The sequence below is a fragment of the Gambusia affinis genome, linkage group LG03 (assembly GCF_019740435.1).
Source record: "Gambusia affinis linkage group LG03, SWU_Gaff_1.0, whole genome shotgun sequence".
Taxonomy (NCBI): Eukaryota; Metazoa; Chordata; class Actinopteri; order Cyprinodontiformes; family Poeciliidae; genus Gambusia; species Gambusia affinis.
In genome coordinates, this window is record NC_057870.1 from 27,256,206 (window position 1) to 27,282,344 (window position 26,139).

General features: G+C 38.5%; 1 protein-coding gene across 1 annotated transcript in view; it reads right to left on the reverse strand.

Moving 5' to 3' along the window:
- Window positions 1–26,139, reverse strand: part of fras1 (Fraser extracellular matrix complex subunit 1) — a 264,241-nt gene that overhangs the window by 9,841 nt on the left and 228,261 nt on the right. The window contains 18 exon segments of the mRNA XM_044110758.1: window positions 711–925; window positions 1,893–2,053; window positions 2,742–2,974; window positions 3,351–3,626; window positions 4,719–4,906; window positions 4,981–5,181; window positions 5,721–5,877; window positions 5,954–6,159; window positions 6,230–6,377; window positions 6,944–7,104; window positions 7,208–7,552; window positions 8,538–8,784; window positions 9,428–9,596; window positions 10,230–10,389; window positions 12,474–12,624; window positions 20,084–20,197; window positions 24,510–24,737; window positions 25,556–25,696. Of these exon segments, the coding sequence (XP_043966693.1) occupies window positions 711–925; window positions 1,893–2,053; window positions 2,742–2,974; window positions 3,351–3,626; window positions 4,719–4,906; window positions 4,981–5,181; window positions 5,721–5,877; window positions 5,954–6,159; window positions 6,230–6,377; window positions 6,944–7,104; window positions 7,208–7,552; window positions 8,538–8,784; window positions 9,428–9,596; window positions 10,230–10,389; window positions 12,474–12,624; window positions 20,084–20,197; window positions 24,510–24,737; window positions 25,556–25,696 (3,501 nt within the window).

A 26,139-nucleotide genomic window follows, 5' to 3' on the forward strand; every position in this document is an offset into this window, starting at 1 on the left:
TACATTGGCACGAGAAAATGGCTGCAAAAAGATGGACAGTTATATAAATGTAAATCTTTGAGAAGCATTAGTGGAGCCTCCTGCACATGTGCTTGGCTTGGCTGGGGTTGCTAGGTAACAGGCTTGGCTTGCCTGGGGTTTCTAGGTAATGGTGCAGTGCACGTCAAAAGTGATTTAACAACCGGGAGGTTTTTGAAATGGCTCACTTTCCAGGCAACACAAACATTAGTGTACTAACAAAATCACCTTGGTGAGTTTTTTTAAGTGCTTGGATTGTTTTTGGAAACAGCAGACACACAAAGAGAGGTGCAAAATGTGAATTTTGCATCTTTTGTCCCCTTTTGAACACTTTCAAAAGGGGACAAATACTTCCACTCTGAATAAGAATGGAAGAAGAAAACAGGGTCCACCATCCTTCCATTAATTGAACTGACTGAGCAAATTGAAGTTGTGCTGTTTTTAGATGTTTGGCAAAGCTGTGAAGCTATTGGTGTATTTTAGTGAGCTGTACTGGTACTGAGTTATCCAATACGTTTGTAATTCAGTACATTTATGTCTGGATTTAAAAGAAGAAATAGAGATTTCCAGCCAATTCAGCAATGTTTTTCTTTATTGGGTCAGTAGTAAACCTGAGCTATCTGTACTGGTATCAGAAGCGTAAAAAGAGGATCCCTAACTCTACATCTAGAACAAAGTGATGCTTGACCCACCTGGAAATCAGCGGTGACGGAGCCGCCGCAGACGTCAATGAGCTCGGTCATGTCGTAGTAGGCGTCAAAGGTCCAGATGCAGCTCTTCAGGTTCAGGTGCTTGTAGAGCTGGATGCTTTTAGCCTCTCGGACGTTGGGGTTAAACTGGTAGGGGCGGTCGTAGCCTGGACCAAGAGAGATACTGTCGTAGGAAATGTCATCCAGGAAGCCAGACTCTGTGGAAGAAAAGTGATTCTGCTTTAAACCACAGAATTAGGAGGGAGGATGGTACATTTTAACAAATTAAACTCTGAAATGCCTCTAAACAGGTTTTATTTTTCCCACAGTAAAATTCAAGTAAATATTCTTCAAGGTAATGAATTAAAAAATACAAACACTGCAAAAACACAAGATTTTACCAAGTATTTCTGGTTGAGTTTGCAGTGCATATATGTTACTATTAAGACAAAACTAACTTCCAGGTAATTTTTCAGCAAGATAAAGGAGTTTTAGGTCAATAATTCCTTAAAATTGGGAAAGAATTACTGGTTCTATTGGCAGACAAGGTTTTTCTTGTTTTAAGTGAAGTAATCTGCCAATGTAACCTGTATTATTTCATCAATATTACAGAATTATTTACTGAAAACAAGCTCATAGTTTTTGCAAAAATATTACTTGTAATTTAGTTTAGTCTTATTTCAAGAGTATTAAGATATTTTTACTGAACATTAAACCACAAATACTTGGTAAGATTTTGTGTTTTTACAGTGAATTAACTAAAGAGAGTTTCAAATCATTATTTTATATAATTTCTATAATAATTAACCACATACCTTTTTTAAATAAACGCGTTTTCTGGGTTTATTTTATTTTATTTTTCAATTCTTGGATTATATTATCTAAATTTCTTATAATAAACCACATACATACAACTTGGGTTAAACAAAGTTAAATAAATATGTCACATTTGACAGCCTGTGTGGCTTTTTTTTGTCTCTATAATAGTTTTCCTTGTGAAAATAAAAATGGATTATATAAATTAATAAAAAAAGAAGATTAAGTAGAATTGTAACAGGTGTAGCATTATAAGAAAATATAGATCAGCAACGTAATAGATCTGAATGTTTGGAAATCAAGAACTTTCCAAACCTTGAAAACACCAAATTAAAATGTAATAATGTTCCTGACCAGAGTCTGACTGACCAGAAATGCCCTGCAGCTCTTTGATGGTGACCAGGTTGGAGCAGACGTGCTGCTGCCTGTAGATCGACTCCGACAGCAGGAAGTGCAGGTTGTGCAGCGGCATGGTGGACACAAGCGGCAGCATGCCATCCTGATGTGGGATCTGCACCGAGATGTGGATGCTGAACATGGAGGAAAAGAAAAAGAAAACAAAGCACAATGGTGATTTTGTTTTTAGAAAAATAAAAAAAAAGAAGCAACAATACATCTTAAAGTGCTTTACAACAATTGAAACATTGCATTTTGTCACCATTACACATCAAACATGGAGAAGCTGAATGCTGCTTCTCCAGAACTAGAAGATCTGAGAGGTCTGGAAGGTTGACACAACAGCAGATCCGTTCAGCGATTTATAAACTAACAACAGTATTTTAAAGCTTATTCTCTGAGCTACAGGGAGCCAGTGTAGGGACTTTAAAACTGGGTGATGTGCTCTATATTCCTGGTTTAGTCAGAACAGCAGCAGCGTTCTGGATCAGCTGCAGCTTCCAGACCTGTGAAGACACTGTTGCAGTAAACAATGCAGCTAAAGATTGAACTAAACATGAATGAGTTTCTCTAGATTTATTAATCTTTTAATCCTGTTCATGTTCTTCAAGTGACAGAAGTCCGACTTTGTAATTGTTTTATGTGGCTCTGAAAGTTGACACCCAGATTTTAGGCCTGATCTCCAGTTTCCAGCTGTAGTAACTGAAGCTGTGTGTTGATTCTAGGTTGTCAGTTTTGTTTCTGTTCAGCTGGAGAAAGTTGGGACTGGATGGGTTCGTAGTCACCTGGTGACATTGTAACTGTTTATCAGTGAGTACGAACCGGTTGGGGTGCTCTTTGTGCTTCACGTCCAGGTATTTAAGCGCGGCGACGAAGGACTGGGCCTGGAAGCCTCTGGCGGTTCCCGTGGTAACGGGGGTGTGGCAGATGGAGCCGTCCGTGCCGATGGTGATGATGTTGCTCCGCAGCGGCGTTCCCAGGTGGCCGGCTTTATCCCGGGCCTGAGCCACACAGCGGACGTGGAAGCGACGGCTGAAGTAAATGCTGTCCAGAACCTGAGGGGAACGAAACAAAGGAGGTTCAAGAGAAAAAATGGAGGCCTTCTAATCTTTCTGACCACTCCAACATGCTCCTCAGTAGATGTCACACCAGAGCCTAAATACCTACAAATGGATTGAAATGAAAGGACGAGTTTCTCTAGATCTAGATGGGATATTAGTTCTTTAATCCTGAAAATGTTCTTCAGGTGACAGAAGGCTGACTTTGTTATCCTCTTTAAGTGTCTGTTGCCATTGTTTGTTCCATAAAAACTGAACACTAAATACGCACCAAACACATCTGAAGCTTTGTTATGATTGCAGAAGCTTTCACTGAACAGACCTGGATTGCAACCTTATTTTTGACTAAGTGCAGTAAACCATCGGGCCTCACCATGTGGTTGACGCTGGTGTATGGCGTTGTGTCCGTCACCGTCTCAAACGGAGAGCGTGCTCCACTGGAGTCGGTGGGAGCTGCCACCTCCCAGGAGAAGTGAACCTGTGTCTGGTTGATTCCCGCCTCCTCACAGTGCTCCTTCATCACGGAGTACTTCGGGTAGTGGAGGTCACAGGGGGTCACGCAGACCAGAGGGTAGCCAGGAGAGGGAGTTTTCTTGCTGCCTTCTTTGGTCACCTCCTGGACGTGATTGTAGTCGGCTAGTGAAACCACCTGAGGAGGCGGGAAGACTCGTTTTAATGCTGCGACTTTGGAAATGTGTTAAAGGGGTGACCTATTATGCTAAAAATTCACATTTTTATGTTTTTGTACCTCCATTTGGTCTCTACAGCTTCTAAAAACAATCCAAGCACTTAAAAAAAATACCCTGCCTTTTTCTTGGCAATAAGTGAATGTTTTTTGGTGTCTGTTTCAAAAACCACCAGACTTCCTGTTACCTGGCAACCCACAAAATCTTACAAAGTATATTTGGTTTAGCTTCTAATGCAAATATCTTAATACACCTGAAATAAGACAAAACTAACTTACAAGTAACTTTGCTGCAAGAATTATGAGCTTGTTTTAAGAAAAATAATTCCTTTATACTGGAAATAAGTATTAGTTCCATCGGCAGGATATTTCACTTATAGCAAAACATTTTCCTTGTTATTAGTGAATTAAGCTGCTGGTGGAACTAGTGTTTTTTCAACTGTATTAGGGAAATATTAAGTTAAAATAAGGTTTTGTACTTCCATTTGGGTTTCTACTGCTTCTAAAAACATTACAAGGTCTTAAAAAAAGAGTAGCTGTTTTTTGTTTTTTAAATTAATGATTTGGAGTTTCTGGAAAATAAAAAATCTCCCAATTGTTAAGTCAGATTTGACACACACTTGGCTGTACACCCAGTCAATGTACAGCTGGTTTTATCACTGTATAATGGCTACTGGAAAAGACAAGTGTTTTGCTGTTGACTTAACATGCAGAAACCACTTGCTGCATTCTTGTTGGTTGTGCAGGAGGCTCTACTATTGCTTTTCAAAGATGCGTAGTTGCATAATTGTGCATCTTTTTGGAGACATTTTCACGTGCGAGTAAAAAACGTCGAGTTGGGGGGCGTGGCCAGCAGCAGAAGCTTATTTGGATTTAAAGTGACCAGAGGCCCTAAAACATCTCATTCTAAACTGATCAGACTAGAATCTCATTATCTAAGAAATATTTTGAGAATAAAATGCATTAGACATGTTTTGTAAGCCCATAAACCTATCCTGACCTGTTCAAGGAAGGATCACCTTTAAAGAAGAGATGCTTCTAAGAGGTTTTTCTTACTATAGGTGGGGCAGGGAGGATGAGGCTCCCTGCAGCCTCCTGGTCCAGAATCGTCACCGTCGCCGTGGTGATTTCACCGAGCACGGCCTCCACCGGATCATCAGGACCAAGCACCAGGGAGAAGGATTCATGCCACTCTCGGTCTTCATTAGACAGAATCTCCACCTTGAACATGATGTGGTCCATTCCTTTAAAGCAACAGATGGAGTCAGCGATATTTAATCACACACTGGAAGCAACATCAGAGGTTCTCTCCACTCACCAGGTGTGAACTTCAGGACCCGACTGTTGGGATTGTAATCCACTCCAGACTGGGCCGATCCGTCCCTGGTGCTGCAGCGGATCTTGGACGTTCGGTCCAGGTCTCCATGGCGGATCACCTTGATGTTGAGCGCCTCGACGCCGTCTGGACCGGGAGGCTCTCTGACCTGGTAGGACGCCTGATCGAACTCGATGGTGGGAGCTGGAGGAGCAGAAGAAGTTGGGACGCGCAATATGTCAGCTTTAACATTGGTACAGCGATTAATCTGATTGATCTTTTCAGCCCTAATCACAATTAATATCTATGCTTAAGTTGGTGAAGTCTTCATTATAGTTCTTTAATCCTGAAAATATGCAAATGTACATTTGTATATTTTTAAAATTTAAGAGTTTGTGGCTGATCTGTTGATTATTTTTCCAATTAACCAATTAATCATAGGGTAAAAGATGGTTAATATGAGATATATATTTTTTTGCAAGATCTGAAACAGATGAAGCTAAAACTGCAACTTGAGGAGTTCTGAGTAGAACATATTTACAGGTAAAGATTTTTTTAATCCTAATTCTGAAATGCATATATTTTTTAACAGTATTGTATTGTAAATGTATTAAGTCTGTATAATCTAGGTAATGATTATTTGATTACTAATCTAGTGGAAGATTAGTTCACTAACCGATTAATCGGAATGAATTTGATTAATCGTTCCAGCCATTAACTGAGTGTATTCAGGGTGCATTTACCATCCTCATCGTTAGTGATGGTGATCGTCACGATGTCATTGGCTCCGATCATTGCACCGCTCCAGTGGTCACCCTGTGGCGTTCCAAGATGGAGCTGAAATTCCTCCTCAGGCTCGAAAACAGAGTCGTCGTTGATGTGAGCCGTGCAGTTCTTCACCTGATGGACCAACGAAGATTTAATCCCACAAACACAACAAACAGGATTTGACACAATGTCTGGGTCAACACGTTACCTTCTCTCCTTTGAGGAAAGTGATTCGGGATTCATCAGCGTTCCTCCTTTCCACAAAGTCATCCATCACCATGGCAGACATGGTCCGAGTGAAACACCGCACCGACGACTTGTAGGACAGGTCTCCGGTCCGGATGACGGGGACATGGAGGACGGTGTCTTTCTCCTTCACGGTGTACGAGGTTTTGTCAAACTGCATGGTAGGAACTGAGAGAAGCAGCTGGTTTTAGGGACGAATCGACCCAAAGCAACACGGTGCGGATGGTTCGGTACGTACTGTCCTGGAAGGTGTCGGTGATGACGATGTTGGCTTCGTAGGGTTCCTGAAGGACCGCCCCCTGCGGAGAACTGAGGAAGATAATGAAGGACTCCGGGCCTTCAATGGACGGGGTCTGAATGTCGTCCATGATGGTCAAACTGCAAGTCTAAAAAACAAAAACCAGAGGAAGGTTTGAACATGATCAGAGTTGGGTGGTAACTAGTTACATTTACATTTCCTTGAGTTAATTTAAAAAAATAAATAGTATTTTCACTACGTGTACTTTTTACTTTTACTTGAATAATTTTATTATGAAGTATTTCTACTCTTACTAGAGTAGAATTTCTGGATTTTCTACCCACTGAATGAAGAACAAACATATTTTAACCAAACATTAATACAGATACCTGGAGTTCCTGTTAAAGTTTAATAAAATTTTGTGACCGAAACTGATTAGGAAAAAAATTATTTTGTCTGATTTTGTTATTTGTTGTTACTTATATGTATTATTGTCACTTTGGTCTTTAAAATATCAACACATCAAACCATTATTAAAAATGACATCTTCTCGGTCCAACATATAAAGTCAAATGGAAATGTAGATACTTTATGGACCAAAATGGCAATATTTCATACAATAACAGCAGCAAAATCAGACGAAGGAACATTTTTCTTAATCAATTTCTTTCAGTAAAACTAGTTACTACCTAACTGTGAGGTGTGTATTGGTACCTCCTCAGTTTTTCCAGGTTTGAACTCCACCTTCTTGGAGCTGGGGATGTAGTCGACTCCTGGAATGGCTGATGGCGGGTCCAGAGGTCTGGTAGCGCACCACACAGACGTCACAGAGGACAGGTCGCTTCCCTGGCGCAACACCGGTATCTCTATGGTTCCTGGAGAGAAGAGATCCCAGCAAACTCGGGTCAAGAACACAACCAGATGCACCCGACAGAGCAACCAAACACGTTCATCTGGATGTAAGAATGAGGTTCACACCAGCATCTTCACTGAACGTAAAGGTCGCATTTCTGAGCGTCACAGTCGATGCGTCGTTGGGTCCGTCGATGACGACCTTGGCTGACGACACGTCGCCCATGCGGGCGTTGTCGGAGGCGTCCGACAGGACCAGCTCGAACTCCTCGGACAGTTCGTACTCGCTGTCGTCGATGAGCTTCACGTCGCAGGTGGACATGCTGACGCCGGGCCCAAAGATGACGCGGTTGTCGCTGCTCATGCCGCGGCTTTTGTAGTCGGAGCCGGACTCCAGGGCGTGGAGGCTGCTGCCCTTCGCCGACTTGGAGACGGTGTAGCAGAGAGCCGACACGGTGCTGGAGGCGTCGCCTGCGTGAAAACGTCCGAGGCAGATCAAACATGGAAGACGTGAGGCGACGGAAGCAACAATCTGACAACATCTGTCACTTTACCAGAAAAAACAGAAGCAGATTCATAATTATAAATATTATAGTAGAATGGTTTTTAATACTGTATTTAATTTAGAGAGAGAAGCAACAAGGAGAATACACATTCAAATATTTGCATATTTGGTTTGCAAACCAAATATTTAGCTCAAAATTAAACTTTTAACTAAATATTTAGCTCAAAATTAAGCTTTTAACTAAATATTTAGTTTCCGAATATATTTAGCTGTTAGTAAATTAAATATTAGTGAAGAATTAAACGTTTAGTTGGGAACTAAATATGTAGCCTTGCAAACTAAATAATAATTTCCCAACTGTTCCAACTACACTAGTTGGGATATTTAATTTTTATTTATTATAAATAAATATAATAAATATTTTTTTCCCAACTAAATGTTTACTTCTGAGCTAAATATTTGGCTATAAATTAAATATCAATTTAACTAAACATTTAGTTCGAAGTTAAATTTCTATATTAGAAAATACATATTTATTTTCCAAACTAAATATTTAGTTCCAAATAAAATACTTATTTTCCAAAATATTCATTAAAACATTTAATTTCAAACTAACTGTTAATTTTCAAAACAAGTTATTTAGCCCCAAATTAAATATTTAGCCTGGCTACATATTTATTTCCAAGATAAACATTTACTGTTCAAGCTAAATATTTAGCTTGATATGTAAACATTTATCAAGCAATCTACTTATTTAGCTTGATATTGTCTTCCACTTGCTCCCCCATTTTCAACTAATATTACAATATCATCTGCAAACGTCATGATCCAAAGTGATGTAAACGTAGAAAAGCAAAACTCAGAATTCAAAGTTTAAACCATCAGAAGGAAAATCGTCTAACTCTGTAAGGGCTAAATCATGAAATCAATCATTATTCTTTCGTTCTCTACCTTTCCTCTCGACGGGGGCGCTGAAGAAGCCGCTGCTTTCGTTGACGTGGTAAGTCTTCTTGTCAAACTGCAGAGTCGGCTCGTCCTCCGTGTCGTTGATGTTGACGACGGCGCGCGTGTTTGCCCCGAGCAGCGCGTACACCGGCATGCTGAGCTCCACGTGGAAGCTCTCCATCCCCTCAAACACCTTGTCGTCGTTGATCACTATGGTGCAAACCTTGGTGTCTTCACGTTCGTCAAACTGGACCTGGAGAACCCAGAAGAGGGTTTTTAAAAAAAGATGTAGCACAGGGTGTCTAAAGCATGGCCTGCGGGCCAGTTGTGGCTCTTTAAGTGATTTTTTTGTGGCCCTCAACTGCCATTCGAGAATGATACAAACTTTTTAGTTTTATTTGGGTGAAATTATTACCAAAATAATTTTCTTACATTTGAAAATATTTATGTATTTGTCTCTTTATAACCAAACTGTTATAATCAGCAGAACTGAGCGTATTTACAGACTTTTACTGTAAAACCAACTTTGCTGTACATAAGAGAGCTTTTATTAAATTTACTAAATATAACAAGTGTTTTGAAAGACAGAAACTCAAATATTTTTCTGATAACATAATACATTTGCTCAATCAAACCCAAAAGAATTAGAAAACTAAATGACATATTTTTAATACAGAAAATGTGTAAAATCATTTGAAAGTTGTGGATCTACAATGAAAAAAAATAACGCACACAACTCTTATTGTTTGATTATATTTTAATATTTCTATTACTTATTCATTATGTTTTTGGCCTGTAATAACTACTGACCTGTCAATTTTGACCCACATGAACAAAAAGTTTGACGCCCCTGATGTAGATTTGAATCTGTGCGTTTGGTTCTTTCGACAGCGTACCTGTCCGGCGTATTCCACGTAGTCCTGGTGTTCGGGTCGAGTTCCGGTGCTGCTGGTGGAAACGGCGCTGCCCTGTTCAGTGCGACAGAGGACGATGGCGTATTGGTTGAGGTTTCCGCTTCGCTTCACCGTCACGGCTACGGTTCCGGCTTTCTCGCTCACGTTGAAGCTGAGGGCAAATCAGAGGGACGGAGACGTTATTCTACATTTTCACTGCAAAAACACAAAAACTTACCAAGTAAATTTGATTTAGTTTCTAGAGCAGAGAAAAACAGCTTCCAGGTAACATTTTAGCAAAATATAGGAGCTTGTTTTGAGAGAAAAATTCCTTAATATTAATGAAAAAGAACTAGTTTCCCTGGCAAATTGTTTCACTTATAACAAACTGATTCCCAGTTTCTGAAAGGTTTCCATGCTTTCAAACTTGCAGATTAGTTTCTGCAGCCAGAATTATTGTTGTTTTTATAAAATTGTGAACTCAAATGTAATTATTGCACTTGGATGACTTCAACCCTCTCACAATAGATTTAAATTTAGGATTAGGAAACAAAGCATCAGATGTGAAATTACAATTCTGAACAGAAATATTAGAAGACAAAAACACTCAACACTGATAAATAATGTTGTCTGCCAGTGGATCTAGTACTTTTTAATCAATTTTACAGAATTATTCACTTAAAACAAGATCCTATATCATCCTGAAAAGTCATTTGGAAGTTACGTTTTTCTTAGTTCATGTGCACTAAAGTATTGGCACTTAAAATGTTTGGTAATATTTTGTGTTTTTTCAGTGATGCGGTACCTCTTGTGCTCGAAGCTGATCAGAGACCACTGGATGTGGAAGACGTTGTCGCTGACCACGTTGGGTTTGCTGTCTTTCACCAGAAACTTGAAGGTGTCCATGGTTTCCTGGATGTTCTCCGGACGCAGCACGTAGCGGATGAGACCCAGATTGATTTCGGCTGGAACACAGAAAGATGAGAAAACTAACAGCTGATCAAGATTTTGGAGCATTTTTAGGTTAAAAGGGAGGTGGGAGAACTCTAAATACAAAACCCTGCACCGATAAACAAAACTAAAAATCAGTGGATTTTTAGTTTTGTTTGTGTTATCTGGATAAATTTAGGATCAAACTGAACAAATGTAAGAGTTTGACTCTTATAACAAGAAAACAAATAATTACATGATGGTAGGTTGATTTTTGAAATAATAATAAATCCTTAAAGTTTGAGAAGTGGCTAATTTGTGAGGTTGTTGCTCTTAATTTCATGCTTTTACTGGACAGAAAAAGAATCAAAAATATTGTGACTGCTCAACTTCCTAATTCTTGACTCAAATATCACCTGAAAAATCTGCAAATAGCAGCTAATTTGGCTCCATTCTTTTCTTGGCAGGTATTTCTGGCTTCACTATGAAGATGGAACCAACTTTGCATTTCCTCCATAATAATTACCTTATAATTTGCCTCCTCTGGCTTTTTTCCATTACTTCCAAGATCAAATGAGTAAGAATATCAACGCTGGCTGATATTTTCTGCTCACCGATTCCTCCCAAAGGAGGCTAGAGAAAATATAAAACCTTAACTAACAGCAAATGAAGATGCATAAACGCTAAAATGACCTTCAGGACACTGAGGTCAACATGCGGCTGGAAAAAAGCAACACAAACACTCACACCAGTATGTAAACACTTTACACCAGAAATCCTTTTCACCTTATTCACTAACATTTATTCTTGCCCAGAGGAGATTATTTACTCATCGGATGTTTCTTATCATCAGGAGAAGTGCTTTTCTATACTCGGAGCTGAACACATTAAAATGAGGTTTGGAGTTTCTCTACGGCCTGAAGGATCAACATCTCATAATAAAAACAGGCTGGCACTGATTCCAGGCTGCAGCCTGAAGCCGAACATGAAAACAAACTCTGAATAAGAACCCTGCTGATTGAAAGTCAAAATTAACTGGCTAAACACGGAAACCTGGAGGAAAGACGCAGCTGAAGAGCCTGTAACGTTCTGAACAGAGGGTGAATCCTCTGATCCGAACGTCCTGCATGAAGAACCACACAGTATATAAACAGTAAAGTATCAGGATATTAACTCACAACTCAAACTAAGGATGATTTCACTCTGTGACAAGCCTGGACAGAAGAGGGCAGCAACAAAACATGAAACTGTAGTGATTAAATGGAGCTTTTATTCTCTGCGCACTGCAAAAATATAAAATATTACCAAGTATGTTTGGTCTATTTTGTAGTTCAAATACCTTTGAAGTATGTTTGAAATAAGATAAAATAAACTTATAAGTAAGTTTTCAGCAAGAAATAGGATGTTTTTTAAAATAAATAATTCCTTAATGTTAGTTCCATGGACAGATTATTTCACTTATATAAAAAATGTCTTGTTATAAGTTAAATAATCTGCCTGTTAAAATTAATATTAAGGAATTATTTACTTAAATAAGCTCTTATATCTTGCTAAGGAAGCTACTTATAAGTTAATTATGTATGATTTCAAGTGTACTAGATAAGATTGTTGTTTCAGTATGTTTGAAGGTTTTTTATTTTCATTTATTTATTTAATCGGTAACACTTTATTTGACGGGTTGTGAATAAGACTGTCATAACACAGTCATAAACGTGACATAACAACCTGTCATGAACATGAACATGAATATTTATGACTGTTGTCATAAAGTGTAATTCAGTAATTCATGACACTTTTAATACAAATTTGACATTATTGAAAATGTCTTTGTAATGACAACTTGTTATTAACCAAGAAATCACGATCCGATATAAATTTGTTATAAAAGTATTACTGATTAAACTTTAAAAATTAAGCAGCTTTATGTTTTTAAAGCTAAAGTTTAATCAGTATTACAAAATACACTACAAAAAACAATTTTTGCAATATTTTAATAGTAAGAAAAGAACAGATTTGAGTCTAACTGGAAGTGGAATGCAAAACTCATAAATCAATCAAAGTGGAGACACAGAACATGTAATTTCTGGTAGATAAAAATGAAAACCAAACTTCTCTTTACCTTGTGTGAACGTGGTGACAGGGTTGCCAGGTTTGAGCTTGCTCTCCAGGAATCCGTGTTTGGGCTCTGCTGTGATTTCATACACCAGCTGTCCGTCATCAGTGTCCGGGTCCATTGTCAGCAGCTCTTTCTTCGTGATTAAATTGGTGGCCTGGTGAACAAATAAACAGGAATGAATCAGTGGAGGACATTCGTGACACAGAAAATAAGAACTGAAAACGTTGAAGAAAAGGATGAGAAACCAGCCCAAACTATGACAGCATCTGGTATGTACAGTCACAGCACAAGACTCCACTGATGAATGAAAAGCATGTTAAAATGTGCTTTCCATTCAAGTCTGCAGTCTTGCTGCAGAAGATTTTGACAAACCTATAAAATCCTGAAGGCCAAAGTTGAGCAACATGGGGAATAAGTATTGAACAAATTGAAGAAAATAATGAACAACAACCCATTGAAAGCCAAGAAACCAGTTGAAACCTGTTTAGAAAGAGATCCTCCTCCTGTTGCAACAACATCACCTGGTTTAAATACCAAGTGATGGCCTGTAAAAAAGTTTCTCATCCTTAAACAGGCCAGTAAAAGCAAAGAGATTTAAAAAATGTGTAAACAGGTACAATTATATAAGTGTACATATTTGAGCTTCCTGCACAACCAACAAGGATGCAGCAGGAGGTTTCTGGATTATAAGTCAAAAACAAAACGGTTCTTTTATCTAGCAGCCATTGTACAGCACATGCAGCAGTAAAATCGGCTTCTTTTCCAGACACCAAAAAACCTTAACCCAGTGCCAAAAAATTTCTTAGGTTTTCTATTTCTACAGAGAAATACAAAAGCAAGCAAAATGTGAATTTTAAATAATAGGTCCCCCTTAATTACCTTACATTTTCCCCACAACTTCTATTGTTGGCCAGTTTGCTTTGATTCCTTTGATTTCTGTCAAAGTCTGTTGTCGGTGGCTCGATTAGAAATAGCTAAACTGGAAGGGTCACGTGATCCGGACTAGTATGGACGCTTAGGAATCTGCTCTGCCCCAGGACCTTATTAATTTTCCAATTTTCTACTTTCGACACCTGCATTTTTTCTGTTAAACGGTCCATTGGAGATGCCGAAGTCGCAGCGTGACAAGGAATTCCCTATTTTTTCATCGACGAGCAAAAAAAGATCCACTCAGCAGCACACACGTGCGGCTAGCGAGGCAGAGCTAACCGCTGTTAGCCCTTCGGAGTCGGCGTCAGTTAACCAAGCTACTATGGAGCAGATTTTGGCCGAGGTGAAATCCGTAGCCTCCCGGTTAAATGGAATGGATGAATCTGTCGGTGCCCGTCTCAATGGCATCGATGGCACTTTGAGTGAGATAAAGATATCCATTACCTCTGTGGAGGAGTCCTTATCGTCTCTGTCCAACCGAACATCTCAGCTGGAGAAGCGTGCGGAGGAGGCCGAGGAAAGGATTTCCGCTGCGGAGGACCGTTCGGAGGACCACAGCTCTCGCTTAGCCGCCATGGAAAAAACAGTGGAGCGTCTTCTACTGAAAGTTGATGATTTGGAGAACCGCAGCCGCCGCAAAAATCTAAAAATCATAAATCTTCCCGAGGGGGCGGAGGGCACTACATCTTTGGTGGATTTTCTCCAGTCAGCTCTTCCAGCTCTGGTTGATCTTCCTCCCGATTTTCCTTCGCTGGAGATCGAGCGGGCTCACCGAGCCTTGGCCCCAGCTCCCGATCCGGGCAAACCTCCGAGGAGCGTTCTGGTTCGGTTCTTAAGATTCTCTCAGCGGGAGGCTGTGCTCAGGGCTGCTTTGAAGAAGCGTGATATACGACATGGCGGCTCCCAGTTGCGCTTCTACCCGGATTTGTCCTCTGAGGTCCTGCGTAAGCGACGAGAGTTTGATGCGGTGGGGAGAGCGCTGGCTCGGCTTAACAAGTATCGTGGATTTGCTTACCCAGCTCGCCTTCGTTGTCTGCATGAGGGTCGGATTCACCTTTTTGACACTCCGGAGTCAGCTGCTGTGTTTTTGGACTCTATAAAGTGAAATATCTCTTTCGCTCCTTTTTGTTCTTGATGGCGCTGTAGAGAGTTTGACTGTTCTCCGAGTCCTTTCTGACCGTTTCATCCCTCTCATGCCAAGTTTTGGACTATGAAAGCGTGACTACACTAAGATCAATTTCATTTTGTATACTTAAGGTGCCTTGAGCTACAGTATTGTATCTATATATTCATTCTCTCTTCTTTTGGAGAGAACGGAAACGAATATAAGCAAGGCGATGCATGCCAATATTGGTCTTTAATTCATTTATTCATGCATCAATATTATTACATTTTATATTTTCCAATTTTCTATGGAGAGAGGACTGTAGGTGGTGTTCAATTTTCGTCCAGGGGCACTGATGCTGTTTCTTGTTGTCCTGTTTGTTTCTGTGATCACACTGTTTAGATACAGTATTGTGAAGTTGTATTTTGATTTTCTTGTGACTTCTTTTGGGATGTTTCTTTCCTGCCAGTTGGGAGCAGGATATGGGAGGGTATGTGCTGCTTGTCAAGGGGTTTTGTTTTGTTCTTTTTTTAGATACTCCACAATAATCTTGGTCTTCTTCTCCTCGTGTCTCTTTTTGATTTCAGTATTTCATTCATCTCCTTCTAACATCATTCATAATAACTTAAGCCAGTATGCCTCGGCCACTTAATCTAATTTCCTGGAATGTCCAGGGTTTAGGCCATGTAATCAAGAGGAAGAAAATTCTGACTTTTTTGCGGAAGCAGGGAGCTGATATTGCTCTTCTTCAGGAGACTAGGCTATCTAGGGTAGAACATATGAAACTAAAAAGAGACTGGGTGGGCAATGTTTATTCTTCTTCTCATCCACAGAACAAAAAGGGCACAGCCATCCTTATTAATAAGAATCTCCCCTTTGCCCTCTTACATGAGGAAAGAGATTCTGAAGGTAGATTTATTCTGATTAAAGGGTCAATTGCTGGTCAATCTATAACCATACTCAATGTCTATGCCCCGAATAATGACTCACCTAACTTCATCTCACAAGTAATTTTATTGTTTAGTCAGTATTGTGATGGTTTTGGCTTGCTGGCTGGCGATTTCAATTGTATATTGGATGCCGGTTTAGATAAATCCTCCGCGGCACATGTGTCCAACCCCAAAGCTTCATCTGCTCTTAAAGAATTATGTTCTGACATTGGGTTGATCGATGTGTGGTCAGCTGAACCCCAAAATAAAAGACTACTCTTTTTATTCACACCCTCATAACTCATATTCTAGACTTGATTATTTTTTTATCCCTAAATCTTATCTACATTCTGTTCTGTCTTGCTCTATGGGCTCAATTGCTCTTTCAGACCATGCCCCTATTTATTTACAACTTCAATCTTCATTTAATACTGTGAGGACTCCCATTTGGAGATTTAATACCTCGTTCTTGAACAGCAGTTCTTTTTGTACCCTTGTTAGGAATAATCTTTTACAGTACTGGTCTGATAATGAATCTTCCCCAGTTTCCTCTGCCATGATTTGGGATGCGGCCAAGGCCACCTTAAGAGGGCAGCTCATTTCATATAGCTCTTTTCAGAAAAGAGTTTTGGAGGAAAACAGAAAGAAACTAGAGAATGAGGTGTCTAGGTTGGAGCATATACATAAACAGTTTCCTACATCAGGGAATCTCAAGGCATTAGTTGCTGCCAGGACCAAGCTGAATATGGACTATACTCGCCATGCCCAGAAGCTGTTACTCTATACTAAACAGAAATATTACGAGTTTGGTAACAAATCGAGCCGTCTGCTTGCCTATCAATTAAAGAACCAAATCAACGATCGCTCTATCAATATGATAAGAACATGCAACGGGGATGTTACCTGTGATCCATCTGTTATTAATAACACTTTCAAAGACTTTTATAAATCCCTTTACACGGCTGGTAAAATAGAATCAGATATTGGCTCCTATTTAGATGGTGTTCTCTTACCCTCAATTTCAGAGGAGGCTCGCTCTGCCCTCGATGCTGCTTTTACACCTGAGGAGGTTTGGGCAGCAATCCAATCGATGCCAAATGGAAAATGTCCTGGTCCTGATGGATTTCCACTGGAATTTTTTAAGAAGTTCTGGCCGAGATCCATCCCATCTTTTTACCTGCTATAAATGATATCTTAGCAGGAGGTGTGCCTCCATCTTGGAGTTTTGCTTCTATCAGCTTATTGTTGAAGAAAGACAAGAATCCCCTGGATTGCTCATCCTATAGACCCATCAGTCTCCTTAATGTTGATTACAAAATTGTTGCGAAGGTGTTGGCACGGAGACTAGAAAAAATTCTCCCTAAGATAATAAACCCCGACCAGACAGGTTTTGTGAAATCTAGATATGGAACAGACAATGTGCGTCGTTCTCTAAACGTCGTCCATTATCTTAATCAACATAAAGACCCTGCTTTGCTTATCTCTCTCGATGCAGAAAAGGCCTTTGATCGGGTAGAATGGCCATTTTTATTCCTAGTTTTACAGAAATTTGGCATGGGCCCTAATTTTATTAACATGATTAAAGCCTTCTATTCCAATCCAGTAGCCAGGGTAAATACTAACGGTTTGCTGTCAGACGGTTTTTCTGTTCAGAGGGGTTGTAGACAGGGTTGCCCTTTGTCTCCTTTGCTGTTCACGTTGTTTATTGAACCTTTAGCCGTGGCTATTAGATCTAACCCAGACATATCTGGAATTAGGATTGGTGAAGATCACCATGTGATCTCTCTTTTTGCGGATGATGTCCTTTTATACCTGAAAAACCCAAATAAATCGGTCCCAGCTGTACTTAGCTCCATAGATAAATTTGGTGCTCTTTCGGGCTATAAGGTTAATTTAGGCAAATCTGTCGCTTCTCCTTTCAATATCCCTCAAGATATGGAGCTACAACCTATTTTCCATACATCTAAAAGAGGTTTCAAGTACTTGGGCATCTTTATTACCCCTGATCTGAAAGACTTATTCTCATCAAACTATTCCCCCCTAGTTCAGAACATTAAGAACGATCTGTTGAAATGGTCTACTTTACCTATATCACTTTTCGGTAGGGTTAATACAATAAAAATGAATATTCTCCCTCGCTTAAACTACCTTTTTCAAAACCTTCCTTGCTACTTGTCCCTTACATTTTTTAAATCCCTTAATTCTCATATTTCTCGTTTTATTTGGAACAATAAGCATCAACGAATTAGGTTCTCCACTCTTACTAAACCCAAGCAGTTAGGAGGTTTATCTTTACCCAACTTACAGTTTTACTACTGGTCTGCCCAGCTTAAAATTATGTCAGACTGGTTTTCTAGTAGAGACACCTGCTTATGGCGGAGCCTTGAATCTCTATCATGCTGTCCTAGAAGGTTAAGTTCTCTCCCTTTTATCAATAACTTAGATCAATTGGATTCATTGAAGGAAAACATGATAGTTCATGGTACTTTGTTAGCTTGGCAAGACATAAGGAAATACTTGAATATTCCCCCCTTTATCTCAATTAGATCCCCCCTGACTTTAAACCCTGACCTACCAATTTCTATTAGAAGTATTGGCCTATTGAACTGGTCTTGTTCTGGTCTGAATGATTTCTCTGATCTGTTGATTTCCGGTGCTATCAAATCGTTTAACCAAATCAGGAACAAGAGCAACATTCCTCAGAAAGATTTTTACAAATATCTTCAAATTCGGCATTTTATGGATTCATTATTTCAGTCCAATGCATTCCGTAGGGAACTGACAGACTTAGAAAATGTTCTGGTTTCAACTAATTCTCCCAAAGGTCTGATTTCCAAATTCTATGCATTGTTACTCAGCTCTGTACCATCAAGCTTTGACTCTGTGAAGCGGTTGTGGGAGCGTGATCTGGAGATGAAGTTCAGTCCTTTAGATTGGCTTAAGATTTGTAATGGAGTTTTTCCTCAATGCACTTCTATTTCTATACAAGAACAGAATTTCAAACTTTTCTATAGATCTTACTACACCCCTGTTCGTCTTCAGAGAATGTTCCCTGACCGTTCCAATCTGTGCTGCAAATGTTTGAGGCATAGAGGTACTTTTCTCCATCTATTCTGGTCATGTGATTTATTAAGGACCTTTTGGAGGGATGTACATTTGGTGACTGAAAAGGTTTTGGGTGTTCACTTTTCTTTGTCTCCTTTGTTTTATCTTCTAAATGTTTCCCCCAATCATTTGGATCCACATTCTAAATCCTTATTTACAATTCTTCGATTTCTTGCCAAGAAATGTATTTTGTTACAATGGACTTCTCCTTCTGCCCCCACAGTAAATATGTGGCTCACACAGATATCTGTTATCCTTCCTTTGGAAAAGCTGACCCATGATCTTAATCACAAGTCAGACACATTTTTGACACTTTGGGGTCCCCTTGAGTCTTTTCTGCTTGGTCCCTAGGATTTCAGTTTTCTTGTTTTGTTTTGTAGCTCTATTTATTCTTGCCTGCTTTTGTTTTTCCTCTCTTGATGGCTAAGAGGTGATGTGGACTGGAGGTGAAGATTGACACCTTGCTTCTTGTTCATGTGGGGTATTTTATTGTGTGTTTTTTGTGCTGTTTTCTTTTTTTTTGTTGTTTTTTTTTTTTTTTTGTTTGTTTTTTTGTCCTGTTTAGTTTTTTTTTTTTATGTGTGGCGGCACAGTTTTCTTCTTTGTTCTTTGTATCATATCGAATCAAAAATTAATAAAAATAATAATGAAAAAAAAGAAATAGCTAAACTGAGAAAAACATTGACATTTTTTTGCAAACTGTATAAATAAATCATAATGAAAAATTTTGCAGAAATGTCTGAAAATGTCTTAGAGCTATGAAAAAAAAATGCAAGCAGTGTTATTTCCCATATTAATGTAGGTTGGATATGGATATTTATAAATGCTGGGGGGAATGTGTGCACTTGACCTTTAATAAACACTTTCTGGATGAATGTTTTGACATACGTATAAAAATATAACAGCAGAAAAGAGCAAAAAGTGATTTTAAAAACCTCTTTGAAGATCGGTGTTGTTATTCATGACCTCGGCTTCATGCTGTTGTTTACTCAATAAAAATGAGCTTCACACTTCAGCAGCGACATCCTTATGTGTTTGCGTGAGCTGCAGCTGAAAAAGCACCTCATAATGACACAAATATGTGCTAACAGGATTTGTTTCCTGCTCAAAAACCAATGAGATGAAGCAGAGGTTTAGCATTTCCATAATTTGCCTAAGTGATAAAACACAGAGGACTTAATTAGCAGCAACACAAACAGCGCAGGCGAGGAATAATTTCACAAAATGACATTTCAACAGCGTTCAAACAAACAAAAAAATAATGCCGCATAATTGGCTTTACTTTGTGATGAGTTTTTAAAAAACACCTGGAGGTGGGGAAATTAAGTTTCATTTTCCTCCATATTTATGAGTCGGCAGGTGAAAAAAAAACTGTATTTAATTGGTGAGAAATTATTCACACAGAGCTGTGGTGGTTGCTCTGTCAATGATTGTTAGAAACGTTCCTTCCTCGTTAAAACATCTCAGTTTTTAAACATTTCAAGGGTGAAAATCCCTCTTTGCATCCAACGCTGTTTTAATACTTTGTGTTCAGTTTGTTGTACCTTGTTGTTCATGTATTCCAGCCACTGCAACCCCAAGTTGGTGACGATCCGCGGCGTTCCATCGTCAACCGGAAGAATGTCAATTTTAAACTTCTGAGGAGCAGCTGTCACAATCTGGAAAACAGAAAAACACTTTGAAATACTTTAACATAAATAAAAAGATATCAAGGTGCACAAAAAAATCAGAATAGAAATGACTCTAACTGTCCCACAGTGGGGAAATTACACACTGATATATAAATAAGTATTTTCATTCCTTTTTCTCATTAAAAGTGTGTAAGAAGCTGTGATTGGGCAGCTAAGCTGCTGAGGAGGCGTTATGCAAAAACGTTTCACGTTTGTGTGATAACATTCAAGAGTAGGAGAAGAAATCCCAACTAGATTCCTCATTACAGTTAAAAGAGACGAGCCGCTGTTGCTATAAATAAACGAGTTTCCTTCAGGTGTACTAAAGGTGCAGAAAGCAGAGAATCAAAGAGTTGTAATCAGAATTTCGTGATTAGTTCCTGAGCTGAGATGAATTTACACACCAGGATTAAGTAGCTAAATTAAAAAATGCACTGGATGCAAAATTTAATTTAATAATTTCTGGGTTTTTTGTGTGCATATTTTTGCACCAGTTTCAACTGCAAATATTTTAGTAAACTTCAATTAAGAAAATGAACTAATAAGCAATTTTTCTTTTTTGCAAGAATTATGAGCTTGTTTTAAGTCAATAATTTCTTAATATTGATGACAAGGTTCAACTGGCAGATGGAAAAATGTTTAGTTATAAGTGAAACTAGAACTTTTATAACCAACATTAAAGACTTATTTACTTAAAACACTTCAACATATTTTTACTGTCCAAAAAGTTACTCAAGTAAAAGTAAAAAAGTATTTGGCACAAAGTCTACTCAAGTAACTGATTAAATTATCAATCAATTAATAAATATTACATAATCAGAAGGACCAAAATATAAAGTTAAGTGGAATTTTTTGTATTTTAAGTGTAAAACTCATGAAACTTTAACAAAAAGTGCAGCTGTGTGTGTGTTTTGTGTCTGGTGAATTTCTGGTTAAAATGTGTGTTTTTCATTCAGTGGGTCGAGAATCCAGAAATTTTACTCAAGTAAGAGTAGAAACACTTCATAATAAAATTACAAAAGTAAAAGTAAAAAGTACAGTCTAGTAAAATACTCCTAAAACTAAATGTTTTCAAAAAAGTTACTCAAGTAAATGTAACTGAATAAATGTAACTAGTTACTGCCCAACTCTGCTGATATGTAGCAGTCGGCAGATCTGGGTAATCCTCACATGAATCATTTGTTATTCAGTTGTGTCTCAGCAGGACAAGAGACTTTACAGCCTGTCATCACGCCAACATTGACACACGCCACTAAAGGATCCATCCATCCACTTCATACATTATTTATATCATATTTAATAACAAGGCAAAACCGGCGGGAGAGAATCCACCTTGAAACATCAGCAGCAGTGTCACCAGAAACCAAACGGAGGAGACGTGTGGATGTGGAGGTGAGCGTCCCCCAGGTGATGGAGAGGTAATAAACAAAAGCCTGAGAGCTGTTTGTTTGTGTGTGATTGGATGAGGCTGGTATCAGTACCTGGTGGCTGTCCTTCAGTTTAATCACACACAGACTATTAGTGATGGCAGACGGAGCTGGGACGAGGAGAGGGAGGCCTAATCGAACCCTCTCAGGCTGGCTCTTAACTACAACCATAAAGCCGACGTCAACATCGCAGCGACGGACGGCGATGTTTCCGTCAGAGGTGAGGAATGAAGCTACGGATGAGCGGCAGGAAGAACAGAAGACAAGCATGTCCAAAGTGCTAGTAGTGATGCCATGTCTGCTTATCGTAGACCCCCGGCATGTTGTCGCTTACATCTGGAAACCTTGAGCATGCGCACAACGCTGGAGGGCAAAAAGACGATTCTTTTACGTGCCATCCAGAGCTGCCGTGGCAAAACAATCCCATTAAAAAAATGAAACCTGGAGACGTAGGAACTAATAATTTAGTACAGCGTGGGAAAAATAATGCAGAAAAACCACTAAAGAAGAACTGAAAACCACTTTTTTCTTGCTCTCGTTGCCACAACAACTGACAACAACGCCATGATTCAACAGTAATAAAAAACACTTAAACACAAAGAACAGAACATTCAATCAGTTGCAGTTTTATGTTTTTAGGCTTGATGTTTATTTTGCGATTATTAATAATTGATCGCTGTGGTTGATTAGCGGCTGCTATTAGCTAAGCTAATAATAGCAGCAATCCCACTTGTATTAGGGGCCTTTAAGCATAAGCTAATTTTCTGCAAATGTCCCTAGATGAGCTTTTCTAAACAATATATGTAAAAACTTTAAAGAAATCAAATGGTGATACTCATTTAAAATAATAAAACATTCTTCTGCTTCTGATTGCAGCTGTATTTCATTAGTATTATCAACAACCATGTAGAAAAATTGGATTTGAGAATCAAAACCTGCTAGGAACTTAACCTAAGTTCAGTAGATAACTAAAGAATCTGTCTTGGGTTTCATAGACTTTTTAAATTTAATAATTTAAAAAGTTTCTACTTTTTGTTATATGTTGATACATATGACAATAGTTCTGGTGGAGGTACTGCCTTCTTTTCAAGTCATGAATGTATGATATGCTAAGAGGAGTTTGATATTCAGTCAAAACTGTTAAAAATAACTCGGTGTGTTTAAAACACTTCCTGCTGAGACAATCAGCCACACGGGGAAACTGGCACCAATACAACGAGACGATTAACAACCTGTTTATGTTGCACTTATTCAAAACAAATCTGCATTCGGCTCCGTTTCCCCGCGGCGACTCTCTGCGTTTATCACACACAAATCGACTCTCATCTCGCTTCAGGTTTTTAATCTGCTAGTGAATCACACAAGGAAAACTTATTATTATGACCTAAATTGTCTCTTTTTTAACATTCAGTTGTGAATCTTTATATGAAATTTACAGACTGAAAAATGGAAAAAAACATAAAAAGGAACAACTTGAAGAAATTGTAGAAAAATAATATAAATTTAGATTGAATTTAAACATTTTTTGTTAAATGTATATGATTTTTTTCTTTTTTACTTTAAATTTGACAGCAAACATTTATCTTCAAATGTGGTAATTTTGTGGTGACTCAAGCCAAAATAATCAGTAATGAATGGAGCCAAGTGGCTTCTAGCCAATCAAATCCCGCTCTTTTAATCATGTGATTCAGGTGACGTTGAGTCATACCATTTTTTTTTCTGCAGGTGAAATTTTTCTGATGAATTTAAATAAATAAAAGTTAATTTTGATCATAGCACAGGATAAAAATTGAGTGGTATTAATTCAGTATCTAAAAAAGATCTGATTCTGTTGGAATTATATTTCTTTGATATTAAATCTAAAAAAAACAGCTGAATTTTTTTTTCACTTTTAAAATTAAACAATAAATTTTCAGTTTATTTTTTTTAATTTTTCTTCCAGTTTCAAAAAACAGAACAAACTTTATGGCACCAATTTAGCTCCATTGTCTTTGCATTCCAAGATTTTTCCTTAGAGTCACAATTTAGCAAAGCTGCTCCTCTTGGAAAATCCATACAACTACCCCTGAACATCCAGAGCCACATAAAGACAGTTACAAAGTCGGCCTTCTATCACCTGAAGAACATTTCCAGGATTAAAAGATTAATGAACCAGCAAGATCCAGAGAAACTCATCTATGCTTTAATCTTTAGTCACATTGATTACTGAAAGAGTGTCTTCTCAGGCCTGCCTAAAAAAAATCAATCAGATCCCGAACGCTGCTGCAGGTGTTCTGACTAAAACCAGGACAATAGAGCCCGTCACCTCACTGTTAAAGTCCTTCCACTGAGAGAATAGACTTTAAAATACTGTTGTTGGTTTATAAATCACTGAATTACTTAAAGATTTGCTGCTGTTGTATCAACCTTCCAGACATCTCAGCTCTGCTGGTTCTGGTTCTGCTCTGCATCCACAGAACCAGAACCAAACATGGAGAAGCAGCATTCAGCTTCTATGCACCACAAATTTGGAGCAAACGTCCAGAAAACTGAAAAACAGCTGAAACACTGAGTTTCTTTAAATCTAGACTAAAAGGCCACCTGTTTAGAGTTGCTTATGAAACATTATAAATGAAACAATCAACATTTTGATGTGAAATGCCGGAACTTGTCAAAATAAAGTGAATTGTTGACTGTGTGTTTTATGACTTTATATTTCTGTGCTTTTATGATGTGAAGCACTTTGAGCAGCCTTGTTGCTGAAATGTGCCATACAAATAAACTTGATTGACTGAAACTACGCAAATCAACCAGCCTTCAGACACAAAAACACAACTTTTCAATGATCCACCTCAAACAAAAACACCACAAAGCTGCCACACAGAAACACACACCTCCTTGTCGGCCTCCTCCACCATGAAGAAGACGTTGGTGCCGTCGGCCACGGTGAAGGTGAAGCGGTCTTTGAGCGAGTTGGAGCCGTCGTGGTTGTAGCTGATCCGGTTCTGGTAGATGTCGTCCATGGTGAAGGTGCCGGTCTGCCGGTAGTGCTGGCCGTTGCTGCTGCGCTCGATGGTCCCGTGGCGGGGAGGCTGGACGACGGTGAAGACGACGAACTCCGCCTCCAGGAGAAAACAGACGTCAACGACTTCGTTTTTTTGTTTTTCCCAGTAGAAAAATTTCACCAGGATGTAAAAGGAACACCAATACCTGATTTGTTGATAAGTAAAAAAGAAATAAATAGTTTTAAATCTGTTTTTTCAATTTCAGATTTAAAAAAAAAAAGTTGGAGTCTGTAACTTTTATAAAAACTAAGATTTCTACATCTTTGCTAAAACTGTCACCATGTTGAGACAGAAAAGATCGATCTCTTCAAAACAACCAATCAGAGCCAGGGGGAAGGTTTTAGAGCTGTCAATCAATCTCACCTACTCGTGCTAAATGTTCCAATAATTTGTGTTGTGTTTAACATTTTGCATTGTAAAAAAATTATGTTGGTAAAAATTGAAAATAAAATGTTCGGATCTGGCCAAATTTGTTTCATTCTTGAAATTTTGTGTCACAAAATCACTCCAAGGGCCACAAATGGGCCTCACTCTGGACGCCTCTGATCTGAGCTAAATTAAACTAAACGTTCAAACAACAGTGAGTTTATAACATTTTAATCCAAAACCATCTGCATCTGACCTAAAGTGGCCCTGAATTTTGTGAATGGGATTTAGTTTTAATCTGGCTTGGATAGATTTCATTAAAGGAGATTCACTACTTAATCCCAAAGTCCTCCAGAGACACAGAAATGCTGACTCACATTACTGGAGAGACGTCAAATCTCTATGATTTGAAACACAAAATCCTCAGCTGACCCCAATAGAGTGTGAATAAAAATAAAATAATCACATTAACTGGGTGTGTAAATAGTGTTAAATGTTAATTATTTTACCTCTGTGTCTGCATCTGTGGCTTTCAGCTCAAACTCAGTGATGGTTTTCCTCACACCCTCCTGGACTCTCATGCCAGGAACCTGCAGCAGCGGCAGCGAGTCGTCCACTGGCTTTATGGAGATGTAGAAAGTCTGAGCAACCTGCAGGAAAGCAACGGTTTACTAACAACGGATTGCCCCAAACCAAAAGAACCCAAAAACTTTACTCAAGCAAGAGTAGCAATACTCCAACATATTTTTACTCAAGTAGAAGTAAAAAGTAGCTGCCTAAGAAATGAATAAGAGTAAAAAAGTATTTGGTAAAAACTCTACCGGATTTTAGATTGTTTTTTGTTGGCCAAAATTAATTTGCTTTTATATTCATTTATCTATTTTTATATTTTATTTGACAAACTAAATGTATTGTGTATATTTGTATATAAATATATTTTTCATTCTAGTGACTGTTAAAAAAATCTTGTTTTGATTTTACATATTTGGACAAATAAAAAAAAAGCACAAAATGTTTAATTAAGATTTTGATATTGTTATTGAGGTATTTAAAAAATATATTGCGATATAATTTTTTGGTGATATCGTCCAAC